The sequence below is a fragment of the Colossoma macropomum genome, unplaced genomic scaffold (assembly GCF_904425465.1).
Source record: "Colossoma macropomum unplaced genomic scaffold, Colossoma_macropomum, whole genome shotgun sequence".
NCBI lineage: Eukaryota > Metazoa > Chordata > Actinopteri > Characiformes > Serrasalmidae > Colossoma > Colossoma macropomum.
In genome coordinates, this window is record NW_023494787.1 from 39,793,882 (window position 1) to 39,810,305 (window position 16,424).

At 37.9% G+C, this 16,424-nt stretch overlaps 1 protein-coding gene across 1 annotated transcript; it reads right to left on the reverse strand.

Moving 5' to 3' along the window:
- Nucleotides 1-599: 599 nt before the first annotated feature.
- Nucleotides 600-16,157, reverse strand: LOC118804954 (IgGFc-binding protein-like). Its single transcript, XM_036565547.1, has 11 exons — nt 16,098-16,157; nt 15,711-15,761; nt 11,060-12,361; nt 8,982-9,547; nt 8,254-8,836; nt 5,929-6,560; nt 5,249-5,816; nt 4,962-5,164; nt 2,670-3,047; nt 1,747-2,009; nt 600-1,534 (listed from the first exon to the last, which is right to left on the reverse strand). The coding sequence occupies exons 2-11, from the start codon at nt 15,751-15,753 to the stop codon at nt 1,525-1,527; spliced, it is 4,548 nt and encodes a 1,515-aa protein (XP_036421440.1). The 5' UTR covers nt 15,754-15,761; nt 16,098-16,157; the 3' UTR covers nt 600-1,524.
- Nucleotides 16,158-16,424: the final 267 nt, after the last annotated feature.

Consider the following 16,424-nt stretch of genomic DNA (forward strand, 5'->3'; position numbering starts at 1 on the left):
GCCTCACGCCATATTACTTAGCGTCATTAGGCACCTGTGGATTTAGATCTCATTCTAACTCTGGTTTACATTGGTTAATTTAAATACTTCTGTCCAATGACAGTCATTTCTTTTTCTTTTTTCTGTATTAATGTTTTACTTTTAATTAATAATTTCATTACTATTGTACTCATTACCCAAATCTTCATTCTTAATTCGTACTGCTCTTGTTGTATTATTGTTTTACTATCCGGCGTCGACAAGAAGAGGATGAGTTCCCCTTTGGAGTCTTGGTTCCTCTTAAGGTTTTTCCTCTTAGGGAGATTTTTCTACTGCTGTTAACCTTGGCGTGATCATTTGAGGCTTGTGTTTTGCCTTTAAGGAGTCTTGTAAAACTTCTTCTTTTCTTAGCGTTTGCATTCTCATTCTCCAACCTGTTTTTTGGATTGTGGATATATTTGTTATCAGTTTGTCTTCTGATTGTCACTTGGTTTGGCCACTGTTTATGCTAAAGATTTAAGCCTAATAAAAAATGTACAAATATAGTCAAGTGTATTCATTTTAATACATAAATAATCATGTAAAAACTGGTTTCAAGCAAGGATATTTATAGATTTTTGCAGGTATGCTTTTCATTTAAAATGCTTTTGGGCAACAAGAGTTTGACTGCATGCTTTGCTAATATTTAAAGGACATTTTCCCTGACTACTTTAAAAAAGTCAGTCAGTCTAGTTATACTAAACATTAAAAATGATGGTATAAATCAAATAATCCACAACATTGGTCCTCATTCCCCAACTGTTCCTAAGTAGAAGTTTCTTCTTAAAACCGTCTTATGCAGTTTTCACAAAGATTCTGTCATTCACCAGTGTTTTCTTATTTGGGATTTGTTCTTAGAACAAAACAGAACCTACACACTCAAGAGCACAAAGGTGAACAATTCTGTGGTTTAAGAACACATCAGGAATCTGACATAGACTTCTTCTTAGGACCTTTCTCAAGAACAAATTTAAGAAAAAAACTTATGAAGATATTGATGAATGAGGCTCATTATTACCACTAACAGTAAGTATCATTCTTTTATAAAGCTTAAATGAATGATGAGTGCATAAAATCCAGTATTAAACACATACACAGAAATTTTCAGTATTACGATATTTTATTATCCATCATGCACTGCAATATACACAGTCATAGCTTAAGTGCTAGTACTGCATATTGTCACTGTTGGGACAAAACCTTCATTTTTGTTTTTCATTTTTGGCTTAATTTGAAAATGAATGCCTTTTGTATTGTGTGTTCATTTCATGATGAATAAACCAAAATAAATGGTCCAACATTTCTTGGAATAAATCGTTTGTCCGTTCATTTCCCATGAAAGTTGAAGTTTTTTCCTTCTCTTGTAAAATTTTTGGAGATACAAGTTTTTGTTCAGTCAGTGATGATATTATTCTTAGCAGTACTGCAAATCAGTGATATCAAGAAGGACTCAGGGCTGATGCACTGCAGACGTGCAGTGAGAACCACTGTTTCTACAGCAGCCGTTCACAAGGAACTGTAATGTAAGAAAAAAAAAATCTTAATTAAAAAATAAAACAGTTTATAAAATCAATATTCTGTCCTGATATGAATACAAGTGTAGCACCTTTCAGTGGAGATCTTCAGAAAAATAAGAAAAATGTAAATTATGCCAGTTATATTGCACACATAACTGTAACGCACATGTATAGCTATTTTCTATTTCTCAGTAATGTTAAAAACACTCACCACTGGGGAAAGTCTGGCGCTCTATATCCATTCATGTAAGTGTTTATGTTTTCACTGTTAATAGAGAATGGCTCTTTTCCAGTGAGACTTCCACAGGCACCACAAAGTTTCCCAGCCATTGCTTCACTCACAGTCACTATTATCTCCTCTGACAAACTGTAGGACACTTGGAGTTCAGATCCCTTGTTAATGATAACAATTCCCTCTTGAGCCGTCACTGAAATCCCATTTACTTCCACGATGCCAACCTTCTTACCATTAAGCTGCAAAATCAAAACAGTGTTATAACCGTGTTATATAGGCATTTTTGAGAAATGTGTTAGATGTTGTTATGAACATTATTGCTGAACACCCAAAGATTATTTTCTATTTGAATTACATCCATTCTCTCATCCACTTACCATTTAAAAATTTAACCCTCTACTGCACACATTATGAGAGCATTTTTTAAAAAAGTATATGATTTTCTTGCATAAAATGAATCTGATTATTAAATTAAAAAACATTTTTAAAAATGTGTGCAGGGGTCCTTTCGGAGTATGTTGCCTTGAGGCAATATGGTGCGACAATGGGAAGAAATGATACAGAGCCATGTTCCCTGAAGTGGTGAGACCTGGCTTGAGACTGTCGCACAATGTTGCTTCTAGGCAACAAACATATTGCTGCAAATTCTTATAACAAAAAATATTGATACAGAATGTTAAAAAGGGTTTAAAGGTGCCCAATAAGAGATAGTATGACCAAGTATATGCTTTTAATTGACTTACTCAAACTCTTCCCTTTATTTTTAACCCTTTCATTGTCTTTAAATATGTTTAATGTTATTTTAAAGTGAGGAACATTAGTTTGTTGCCCTGAGGCAACATTGTGCAATAGAGCGTTAACATTCCACACTAATCAAAGCAAATCGTCTTTGTACTTACCCAAATCTCCTGCTCTGCAGTGACGGTCACAAGCACATCTTCAAAGAACACGTGCAAAGCAACAATTTCAATCAGACCTGTTTGCCCACAGGCTTGCACCTGCACCACCACACGGAACCACTCAAGCACAAGAGCTTCTTCACATACTTTCACCAATTCAAAGGCTCCCAAAGATGTGAAAGTCCAGGTTTCCCCATTGAAGAAGGTGAAGGAGCCTCCAGCCTCCAACACACATTGCTTTGGGTAACATCCTTGAACACCATTCCTAACCGTGCAAGATTCATCACTCTTACAGCTCATGTTCTCATGCTTAACTTCTCCAGAAGAAAGACAAGTCAACCGTACTTGACAATCATCTGTGGTGACGGATTCACCAATCTGCAAAAGCAAACAGGTGGACAATCACAACTTTTAAGGTAGACCATGCCTTCACTTGATCAACTATAGTTTGAGGAGTGAATGCAAAACTGTAGAAGGGATAGATAAAGAACCCAGATGCCATTTGTTTTCCCAGCACTTAAGAGCTTATAGTTCTAAAAATAAAGGTACCAAAAAGGGTTTTTTGCACAATGCTGTAGAATAGTGGTCACTAACCCTGGTCTTGGAGAGCTACCTTCTTGCAGAGTCTAGATCCAACCACTATCTGCCACACCTGCTCCGACTAATAAACTTCTTCAGAGGTCCCTGATTGACTGGATCAGATGCATTAGGCTATGTTCAGACTGCCAACCCAAATCTAATTTTTGGCATATTCAGATTGTATCCAGATTGATTTCTGATAGTATGGACAGCACAAAAAAACACAAGAGACCCAATTTTAGCAAATCGGAAACAAACCACATTTGGATGTGGTTTGAAATGTGATTCTGGTGACTTTAGGATTAAGATTAGGGCCAGGGTGTTGGTTAAGATTAGGTTTTGGATTGAAGTTAAGGTTAGGGTTAGGAATAGGGCCAGGGTTAGGGTTAGGTTTTGCTTAATGCAAGTACCATATAAAGTCTACTTCATGTAACATATTAACAATACCTCTACTTAATGTAAGTAAAATATCAACAGTACATCTTCAAGATATTTACCTCAATGTATTCAAATGCTTACTACTGCTACGCCTCTGATATGTTGTTGATGTGTTACTGCTACTACTACTATAATCTGTTAAGAGTTTATTAATCATCTACAAAGGACCACTCCAAATAAAGTGTTACCTTCATTCCAATTTTTACAAATGTATCTCAGTCTGTATGATCTGGACACTCTGGACACTCAAATTGGATTTCAAAGCATCTTTTGCATCACTTGCAACGTGGAAAACAACAATGATGTCAAATCCAGAGTGATGGAAGAGCTGGGATTCATAAAGAGCACCAAAGATTCATGTTCATCACAGAGAATTATGAAGAGTTTGGAGACGATACACTTCCATCTCTTCTGCATTCGCAGTTCAAATATGCATCACCAGCATATCTACGTAGTTGCTGACACCTACGTTGTTACCACAGCAACCCATGCAGAGAGGTTGTAATGTCTGGACATACAAATCTGATCTGATCACTTAGAAATAACGGACAGTCATCTGAATAAATCTCTTTTGAGAAATAAATCTGAACATAGCCTTAGAATTAAGGTAAGAGGCCATGCAGCATGTTAGATGCAGATTGGAACTAAGCCTGGAAACTAGATCTTCAGGAGGACTGCCCCAGAAGAACCACCTTTTGGTTTCCTTAAAAAAACTTTTAATAAATGTAATTAATCATTTTCGTAAGTGAGATGTGTGAGTGTGAAGAACCTTTTTGAAGTTTGAAGAACCTACATAAAGTAAAGGTTCTAGGAAGGACCCTTAAATTAGTATAGATTCTTTAAATCTTTAAAAAGTTCAAAAGTTTGGATGTTGCTCTACTCAGAAACCCCCAGGACCAGAGTTGTGCACCCCTAGTTTATGGCATCACTCATAGAGGCCTTTATGGCACTTTTCTTGGTGAAACTGGGATTAGGCTGGGACGAGGTGGGGTGCAAATACTTTGTCAAAGAAAACGGAAAGGGAGGTTGGTAGCATGCACAAGCCAGGAGCGAGGAGTTTCAGACATGGTCTTTCTCCCAAACCTTAGTTACTTAAAGTATTCACTGTGTATTGCCTATTTCTTCCTTCAAACATGTCTCAGTTAAATCATCTCACAAACCACTACAGATCATCAATGACTAATTTTAATAGCAAACACAAATTTTTTAAAATAGCCTTGGGCCATACCACAGTAGATTTTGTGTGTGATATAGCTATGATTTTCTGTAACCTACCTTATAGGCGTGTCCGTTCTCATAACAGCTACACTGATCTGCTTTAACACAGCCTGTACCATTCATGAAGAATCCAGAGTCGCACATACAGCCTTCAGCACAGATCTGAACATCACAGTTGATGATTTCAGTGAGGCCAGGACAGGGTGAGTCACATGACTGAGCACAGATTTCATAGTGACTGTTGGCAGGGCAGTTCAGCGCTAAAAAAAGATAAATAATTTATGTTAAAGAATTAAAACAAGACATGCTATTTAAACAGTTTCTACAAAATGTCATATACATACGACAAAACGTTGATGTTCTCCAATTTTTAACAGTAACTCCAAAGTCCTGACAGTCAATCATGTAAGCAGCAATGCTGTGGCAGAGCATGTGATGATCTCCATCGCCCATACAGACATCGTAGACACAATCTCTGAAGTAGGACTCAGGGTTTATTACACTGTGACAGGCAGCAAATGGACCTTCAGGGTTGGTAATGATGCTGCAGTCCTTTTCAAAGACAGCTTTCTTGTCTGCAGGACATTTTGGACAGAAGTCTCCAGAACAGCCATCATCACACACAACACCGGGAACAGCCACCTTCCACGCAGCTCCAAATGTTTTAATGTCTTTGGTTTCTTTACCATCAGGCAGCAAGAAATCATCATTTTTGTCACCATTGTAGTTTCCACACAGTCCACAGGTCTTCCCGTGGTAGCTGCTGGGGACTGTGATGCTAACATGATAAACCATATCGTAGGCGACTCTCAGGCCAAAGTCTGTAGTGATTACATTTTGATAGCCCTCCTGTTGGACCGTCACTTTTCCATCATCCAGACTCACAGGAATGTTGGTCAAGACACCATTAATCTGAAAGAGTGATGGGTGATATTATAAACTGCTTCAAATACAATATCTATTGAAATATCTAACATAGTGCACCTTGTTAGAACAGTACAAACCTTTAGCAGGTTGTACTAACCATTATCTGATGTAGCTGATTCCTTCGCAGCACTAAAATCATACCATAAACCTCCACAATGACCACCTTAGCCATAGATACGTTTGGACTCATTTGGATCTCATCCCATTTCTGATTCTCCACTATAACTTTAAACGGAGTGAGTTGTGTTCCCTCTAGATGGCAACCTTGAGCAGCAGTGTAGGTGCAGGTACCCTGGAAGTCATAAGTGGTGTTGTCAAATGTGTTGTAGTGAGGGTCGCCATGGATTCTGCAGGTCGCCTTGGATACTGGATAGCAGTTTCTAATGTTCTTGACAACTTGGCACACTTGCCCAGATGGACAGCTGGTTGCTTTACATTCTACGCTTTTGGTGAGTGGATTACAAGTGCACAGCTTTTGGCATGTATCATCTGCCCAAAAGGTCTCGTTTGCCTCTAGATAGCGTTTCTCTCCACCAGCGCTGTACACACAGCCACACTGAGACTTAGGGACACACGTGTTACCACTTCGGATATATCCCTCATTACATGAACAGGCTTGTACGCAGTAGTCAGCTTTGCATGTTGCAGGTGCTGTAGGGTTCTCACAGGTGGCAGGACAAGGACTTCCACAGGATTCAAAGTGGCTGTTTGCAGTACACTGTGGGTTTGCTGTGTGGAGACAAAACAATGTAAGAATAACGCCACTAATTAATACGTTGTATCCCATGCACATAATAGTTGTGTCTAATATATATAAGTAAAAATAATTATTCATGATGTACCAGATTATTTTATGCAGTTCATTGTGATTAATCAATTTACTGTATTTGCTTAAATCTGACCCATTTAAACCAGGACATTTTGTTATAGCTTTATGAGTGGACAAAGCTTCAGAAGAGTTTATTATTTTTTTGCTCTTCTTCAAAAAAAGCTTTACATGAAACTGAATATGAAAATCATGAGATTTCCATAGTTTGACCACAGTTTCCAGCTGTCATCACTGATGTCCAGTAAAAGCAATAGAGGCAGCATATATAGTGTATATCTATATATAGATTCTATCAAAATAGTTCAAAGTCAGAGCTCAAAACACACTGCAGACTTTTAACTGACCGGGATTTTAATTTGAATTATTTTGCTTTGAATGATCCAGTGCCTTAATTACACTTATTTTATTAAAAGAAGCATCATTAATTAAAATAATATTCTCTCTACCAAAACAATCATAACACTAAAAAAATGTTGCCAAATCTTCCGGTAGTGACTGTTTGAGTAGCGAATATTTAGCTAATTTTGAGCATAGCACAAAAACTCTAGCCTGTACAAGTAAACACAACTTTGAGTCATTGCACACACATAAAACCATCACATTTTTCATTAAAACATAAAGTTCAGTAATGACAATTTACTTCAAATCAACAGGAATCTAACTTCTCCATGTGGCCGAGAGGAAAAGGAATCTGTCTCACCTCCTGGTCTAAAATGCAGGGGTGTGGCTAAAATTAGGCTCCACCTATGGACTAAAACTTGTGTTTCGGTAGTGACATGAAAATTCGGGACAGCAATTTTTTTTATTCAAAAATTAAACTCATAATGAATCTAAATGTTTCAACTTCGCTTTAAAAGAAATCAAAAAGAGCTTTTAAAAACAAGATTGGTAAAAAAAAATAGTACCCTATATATCGCTGCTGTCAGAAGAAAACCTCATATCTTGTTTTTCAGTTTTTGACATAATTTGAAAATGCCAGTTGCCCTTTACATTGCGTATAAATTTAGAATGAATGGACTTAAAGAAACGGCCCAAAATGACTTGGAAAAAAAATCTGGTTCCCCTGACTTAAAAAGTAAAGTAGGTTTTTTCCTTCTGCTGTAAAGTTACCATTTTGGAGATACAAGGTTTTCTTATCACAAAAATATCACAACAGCGATACTTAGCTTATTACTATCTCATTTTTAGTTAAAAAGATTATAATGTCCATGTACAATATATACAGTCAATAGTTCCTCCACAATTATACATCTTGTTTCCAGGGGAACTTTTGCTTGTGCTACTGTTTGCTGTGTACTTTGGCGATAAACAAATTTACAGCACTGTGGTAGCTGTACATAATGTTGGGTTTGTCAAGAGAACCATCAGTGGAACTCGCTATTTAAGGACTGAGTCTGAATGAGAGGGCTATGGTTGTGGAATCATAGCAACAGCACGAGAGCAGGATGGCTCAAAGAGTCTTTAGATCATTTATTGTGTTGATGCATCATTAATGCATTAACTTTGTACACCACCAATAAAAATAATGCCTAAATGCATAATTTTCTAATATATACTAAGAAGATAAATAATAGCATTGTTGTTACAACTTACGACAGTGGAGGAGCTCTCTCCAGTTGTACACTTTTATGCCAGCACGCTGACAGGCGTCTGTATAAGTCTGAGCCATGCTGCAGAGAAAATTCTTGTATCCTTTTCCCATACAGTAGTCCAGCAGGCAGTTTTCATACAAGACATCGGTATCAATAAGTGTATTGCAGTCGCGGAGTGGACCATGAGAGAGAATCGCAATAAAGCCACAGAAAACCTTTGCTTTTACAAGATCGTACCATGATTCTCCTTTACAGCTCTCACATTGCCCTGTACAATCATCAGTGCAATAGGCATCCCCAGCTAAACCTGGAACCCTCCAGCTTTTTCCCAGTGCTGGAATACTGCCTGCCAGGGAGCCTGTGGGAGTAGTGAGGTCATCATTCTTCTTCCCATTGAAGTTCCCACACATGCCACACATCCTTTCCATAAAGCTGCTTGGTACTTTTATCACCAGATATTGCTCCCAATCATACTGCACTGACAGACCAAAGTCTGTCTCCATAACAACTGAGAGGCCACTTTGCCAGAGCTTCACTCTGTTATTGTCCAAGGAAATTGGAAGGTTCCAAAGTGAATCATTAATCTGAAACAAATAAGACACAATTTATTTTAAGAGACGATTTAACTGGTTGTTTCCAAGCAGATGTGGATTGATTTTACATTTTTAATAACTTGAGGCATATTAAACAACGTTGTGACATTAAATGCAAAAACGCATAAACTCTTACTATAACGAGCCCAATTTGATGATGGACAATGGTGACGGTTATACCATAGACTGTAATCACAACCATCTCCACAGAGGTGGAATTTGTGCTCCCAGTCCGTTCGTTCTTGGTCCATACTTCAAAAGCTGGGTGGTCAGTGTCGGGTCGGCAGTTCTTAGCCATAATGTAGGTGCAGTTGCCCATGAAGTTGTAGTAAGTGCCGTCAAAAGTGCGGTAGTGTGGGTCGCCCATGACCCAGCAGGTGCCTACTGCTCCAGAGACAGCTGTAGTAGTGGTAGTGGTAGTGGTAGTTGTAGGAGTAGGAGTAGTGGGAGTGGTAGTGGTAGTTGTAGTGGTAGTAGTAGGGGTAGGAGTAGTGGGAGTGGTAGTGGTAGTTGTAGTGGTAGTAGTAGGGGTAGGAGTAGGAGTAGTGGGAGTGGTAGTGGTAGTTGTAGTGGTAGTAGTAGGGGTAGGAGTAGTGGGAGTGGTAGTTGTAGGGGTAGCGGTAGTTGTAGTAGTAGTGGGAGTGGTAGTTGTAGTAGTAGTGGTAGTGGTAGTTGTAGTTGTAGTGGTGGTTGTTACAGTTTCTGGAGAGGAAAAATCTGTCAGTATATGTCTCCTTCATGCTAAACACAGTATTTCCTGTCAGTGGAAAAAGTTAGAAGCTCAAATAGTTGGTACTTGGTCGAATACTCTCTCATTATTTGGCCATGGAAAAAAAAAAGTTTGCAATTAAAAGGAAACCATATAAGTTTTCGGAAATTTGGGAACAGCTCTGTCGACTTTTGGAAAGCCAGTTTTTGTGTATCTAAAGCAGACTGTAACCTTAAGTACCATGGCATAGATTAACACTGTGAAACTATCTCTGCAAAATACTGCATGTTATTATCTTTTATTTCATTCAACCTAAATGTATGTCTCTTTTGGACTATGTTCTGTTTTGAAATGAAATATCTTGGACATGTGTCATCTTGGATCTGGATTCAAGAAAAAAAAAAAAGTCGTTTTAAAGATTCAGCTAAAATCTCTATTTTTATATCTAATGTTATGGTTATTTTTAATAATATTAGTTTCTTCCATACTAATTGTGAATCACTTTCTTTATGTAACTAAAATTAGTAGAAATGATTTGTTTCTGCAGTCTGTTAGGTAATCCCTTAACTCATTCTTCACGTTCTTGAAGACTCTAACACATCCCTATCCCCAATGCAACACTCACTGCTGGAGTGGGTAATCAAGATTCAGGAGAATTCCCAGAGGAAGAATGCTCAGATAAACTGTAAATGTTACATCCAAATGTATCTCTGTAGTAGTTTAGGGGTTAATCACCAGCCCTCACCTCAGGTGGTACAGCCCATGTTTGCTGATTGCAACTGAGTGTCATTATTATTTATTTTTTGAGGTGAACGGAAATTCAAATAATAAGCTAACATCAGCCTTAAGAGATTAGCTTAAAGTCAGTGTGGTGGTGTAAATCTAGTACTGGCTGGCACAACAAGCAGTGCAGCTCTACAGACTTCATTACTTTTCTGCATTATCTGCAGATGTAGCAGTTTTCATATGCGAATCAAGTAAAGATGGACTGTAGTGGCAAGAATGGCAAAAAACAAGGTGGCACCAAGAAGAAAGAATGAAAAACGTACTTATGGGCTTTGTTTTATCACTATCCAGCCACCTTATCTCAGTGTGGCATACAAATAAAAAATAAGAGTATGAAATTAAGAAGTTTGGGGTGGGCTGGTCTGCATCATGTAACGCCCTGTCTAAAAAAGTCTGTCAGCTATGATCAACAGGAAAAGGGATGTTTTTTTAAATAATTCAGACCCAAAATCTTTCTCATTTATTTCAAGCTACCATAAAAAGAACAATTTTGTGCACTTATCAATGAATTTGAAAAAAGCAGCACCAGTAAGAGATGAACATTCATCGTTGTCCTCTAATAATTACAGAATGTTATTCGTCCATTTTCTCAGCAGGCCTTGTTTATTCATATCTAGACAACACATCTCAGAGGCCTTTGGTAAAGTTGCTTTGTGACATTGTCTAGAAAAACTCTGCATTAACAGAGCAAAACAAAACTGACTGAAATCTTGTCTTACCTCTTACGTGCCCAAAAGCTGAAGTCCCATAACCATTGACTCGGGCCACACCAAAGCTGTAGAAGGCAAATGACGAGTCTGTTTGTGTTAACTGTTGGAAGCTTAAACTGTCACCGTAAGTGATCTGGGTCCATGCGTATTCACCTCCAGCAGTTTTACGCCACTGAAGATCTGTTGATGTCACAGATTTACCTAGTTTCAGTCCAGCAAGGTCTTTACTGCTTGTTACTACAACTGCTTCGTTTGTAAAATCACTTTGTGTGACCAGTGTGTAGGAGGTGTCGAATTGGTCAATTGGTAGGATGTTCATCAAGAACGGATCATTCAGAATTCCTTTTTCAGTGATTCCTCCATTAAACTCATAAAGCACTTGAATCCCTTTATCCGCAGTGATGTGCAGATAATCTGGCCATTTTATATGTATCTCGTATGTCTCTCCAGTCTTCAATTCTTTTTGTGAGGTCGTCCCATCCTGACTGTTAACTTCGACGAGAGTGTTCTGAGAGGCTTGAACGTAGACGCTGTCATATTTGCCCACAGGTTTTTGGTAGGCGATGGGTGCAACAATGAATTCTTTCCCCCAGCTACTGACGGGAATTAGTTGCTCGTAAACATGGTCACATCCAGCAAACAACCAGGTGCAGCTGTGGCCTGTAAAGACTGCCACTGGGTGTTTAGCAGTAACTTTGGAGCCTGTCAGGTCTCCAATGCTGGGATTGTATAGTCTTTGTTCATTATCTTCTTCAGTTTGGATCTGTACACTCTCAAAGGGCCGTAAATCAATGATGAGTTTGCTTCCTTTGGGGTAATTTTGTCCCTGGAATTTCACTCCGGAGGTCAAGTCGATCTCAACTGAATTGCTGTCCTTGTAGTTAGTGATGGAGAACTCTTTGTAGGCATTAGGGATTATTTTACGTGACTTTGGACTCTTTGGGGTAAAAACATAGTACTCAGTGCCCCATTCGTTGACAGGGTAGATCACTGAAAGACCTGTTGAGAAGATCTTATAGTTGAGAGAAGACACCAAAATGTCTTGGTCGGACTCCACCTGTACTGTCTGTTGGTTTTTTGCACTTCCAATCATCTCCACCTCATCAGGCAGCTGGAAAGATTCTCCTTGCCCAGGCTGAACAGTTTTCTCGTAAACTTTTCCCAGGGCAGTTACTTTCACGGTGGCACTCGATTTAGCAGCTGGATTAAAAACCTCAACCACAAATCGCCTAGGCTCATGTCTTTTTTCCAGGTAATTCTGCATGAAGGATATAGCAAACTGTCTTCCGGCAGGCCCAGCGAAGGACAGCCCTGAAAAGGAATAGTTTACAGTAAGTAACCAAATTTGTTTAACGTGTTAAAAAGATATTTTTGGAATTTATTCATATATAATTTATATTATTACTTATCAGAGAAATTCCTATTCACACATAATAAAAAACACTAAAGGGGCCATATTAAAAAATCTCAACAAATCCGTCAGCCAGAGAAAAAGTGTTTTTTAATTTTTATTTTATGTTTAATTAATGTTGTGTTACAACCCGAACTGGCCATTTTTTATTCAAAATTCGCAAAAACCTTAGCAGACACTTGTAATGAACCTTGAAATATTATATGAATACTTAAAATAGCTGCTGAGCTAACATCAAGGGCTTAAATTGGTTAACCCGCAGCTAGTGTGTTTGGTGATATGACTGGTGTGGAATTGTGTAGAATTGTGTAGACCCGAGGTGTAACCGCTCTCCCATAAATTGTTTTTGGGGTATGAGAGTCAGAGTGCACATTACGTTGCAATGCATACTGGAGACTGTAGTGCAGCGCATCATGAAACAGGCTAATATTAATAAAACATGAAAATACTTTTGTGGGCCGGATAGGATTGTGCTGTGGGCCTGATCTGGCCAGCGGGCCTTGTGTTTGACACATGGGTTCTAGACTGTAATACTCATTCCAGATTTGTGGTTCATGTCAATTTATGTCAGTCTGGGCAGTGTTGTGTGATGTACAGGTGAAAAGTAAAAATGCACTCTCATTACTGTAATTGAGTACATTTTTCCCTGTCATGGTATTTTTGGTTAGACTTTAATCATAGTACTTGAATGAACTTTTCTTTAAGTACCTTTGTTTCACAACTTTAATAATTTAATAATCACAAATTTTAATAACTGTTAATTAATTATTGTGCATTTCAGCACAGAGAGAAGTTAAAACTTAGAAAATTCTGTTTTAAAGGCCAATCAACACAGAGAATTTCCCAGCCACTCAAAACTGAAGAAAACAGCATACTTATCAGCTGCCAAACATGCCTCCCGAAACATGTCAAAATCTCCACGAAGCATTACAACCAGCTAGCTCCTATCTAATCTTAGCTAAACAGGCACTGTGTGCTATTTTCTTCTCACATTGTTTTAGAAAAACATGCTGCCTATTTATTAAACATGAAAGCTGATGCACAGGCTTTATTGCAAATGCCTTTTATTTACCTACTTTAGTTATGTAGATGTCCACCCATAGGGTTTAGCTGTATAAAAAACGGTTTTGTTGCAGTTTTGAATAAGGGCCATAAAAGACTGTGATGCAGGAAATCTAGACTAATTCACAATTTTTCTGAGAGCTATCATGATGGCTCACCATGTATATTTGCTGGTTTTCTAAATTCCAGTCGAATTGTAGTAATGCTAATCAGAGAATTTTTAATGAGAAAATTTTAATTGGCTCTGTTACAGACTGTATTATTGAAAAATGAGCTCATTGGCTGTCGGTGTCTGCCACAACTACTCAAAAAGTTGGAATAGTATGTGCTTCCAAAGCTAGCAGATTCATAAACATTATCTGTGTCCTGCACCTAAGCATTCCATTCCATGCCAAAGACTGGCATAGCTTACAGCTTTAAAACTAAAAACTATCCCCCAAAGGCTTCATGTTTGCTCATAAAAATATGCTATATTGCAAATAAGATATATCTGAGCTTATCCCTACCTTCCACAAGACACCTGCTGTGTGGCTGCGTGACTTCCCCAACTTTGCAATGCATGAGCAACCCACAGTCTCCACCACTCCACTTTCCCTCAGCATTACTCAAGCCTAATGTTTACCTTGGCTGACGCTCTGATTTCGCTCTACTTCAGCTTTCAAAAAATGAAGTCACCGTGTTTACTGTACAAAATATTTCTTATTTTGTCGCTAAACAGGAAATTGTATGGCTTTTATAGTTCCGTAACTCTTTACTGTCTACACCTTCAGAAAAGACAAAATAATTCACTAGATCAATTTAGCTAACCTCAGGCACAAATCATGTTATCTACCCACTCTGTAAGCATTGAGAGATGCAGCACTGTCAAAACACGATCACTACAATTAAATTTAAAATTTAAAATGTTGGACCTAAGATACCACCAAGTATTTTCTGCCATTTTTCTTTAAAAGAAAAGAAGAAATACAGAAAAAAACAGCAAAGCAGCTCCACTATTTCACTCATTCAAAACATAAACACTCTAACTGGAAACCAAAAACTCGATCTCACCTTACAAATCATACATCATCAGAGACTTTTTTACTCATGAAATATTGTGTTTAGTTTTATTTTTCCAGATTATTTCTAATGATGTAGCAAATTCACTTAGTAGTTTTTCAACTTATTTAGTCTTACTTGAGTTATTTCCTTTAATAAAAAAATTACTTGTACTCAAGTAAATTTGAACTACAGCAACAGTCCTCATACTTAAGTAGAGATTTTTAAGCATATTTTCACCATTGATTTACACAATTAACACTCTTAAAAAGGTGCCACAAAAGGTTTTTTGAGATTTGCTATAGAAGAAACTTTGTAGTTCCCTAAAGAACTAAACTATACTAGTTTAAACTAGTGGAGGTTAAACTTTGAAACATCTCTCACACAACTTTTACATTTTTCCCCAATTTTCTCTCCAGTTTTCTCCCACTAGGAGGGTAAAGGCTAGTACATGCTTCCTCTGAGTCATGTGAAGTATCTTTTTGAGCTTTCATTAATGCAATGTCAATGCAACACGCTTAGAGAAGAACACTAACTGCCAATTCTGTTACATCAGCTAAGAGACCCCCACACTGGCTAGCATCATGCTGAGTGATGGGAGAGAGGAAGAACAATTTAACCCACCCGGAGAGAGCATGACCAGTTGTTGTCTCTTAGATTCCTTTTTTCTGTTATTTTACATGATTAAATGTTAGGAGTTGTACACCTGAGGTACATTTAAGCCACATAGAATGCAAGTAAATGCTTCTGAGTACCTCTATACTTAAGAAACACTTTCCATTGATTATAATATTTACAGACATGGCAATTTGCAAAAGATTAATCTAACCTGGAGTAGTCGTTGCAGTTTGTTTTATGGTAGGTAAAGGTCAATGGACTTTACTGAAGTGGGAGCATACAGTTTATAAATGAATTTAAATCAATCAGTTTCTAAAGTTTTCTAAAATTATAAAATAGGATCGTTAGGCTTGTGGTACAAAATCAATAGACATGAACCCCTAATGCACTGAGCCACTATCACTCACTGTAACTCACACTTATGTAATGGTAATAAATCACTAATTTACTTACTTGAAAGGGTTATACAGGCTAAATTCAAGAAACGTCTGTAATACACATGCAGTAGTGGGAAAAGGAAAAGGTGCTTACCACAGAGCAACAGGGCTGCAAGGCAAAGCAGTGTCCCTCTCATTTCCACGTCTGCAGGAGAAAATGTAACTTTAGATTTTGACAAAAAATAGTATACAAGTGATAGAAGCTAGATATGTTTGACTTAATACACATAAAGTGTTCTTTTTGCATGTTGTTTCCCTTAAAATCAGTTTCAATGACCCAGTTTAAATGATTCTAGACAGCAGCAGTGTCTGAACATCCTGCATAGTCAAAAAACATAAATAAATTTGTCTGTCCACTGATACATGCCTATTGCACATTGCCCCCCAAGCAGCATTCAAGAACAACATCAGTACCTGAATAAAGAAACTGAAAATATGTTTTAATACCTTAACAAGAAATTCACATTATTTCAAAGCTTACCTGGATGTGAAACAAGGCAATAAGTGCAAAGTGTTTATGGATCCTTCTGCTTAAATTCTCTTGGGCATCTTCACAGTAGCCAATCAGCACTTTGCTGTCACTCTGTGTGGTGCCACCGGGCATTTGAACACGTGGAAAAGCCAGTCATTTGAATGTTTGCTGTAGTCATAATCCTTGGGTTGTGGTCAGGGTTGTGCCACATCTTATCTTACATTTCCTGATGTTCTGATTTGAAAATAAACCTCCGTTTAATCAAGTATGAAATCATTGAGCTCTTGAGTGCAGAAAAGTTAAAACTTAAATTGCACCAGAACTGGCATAGGGCGC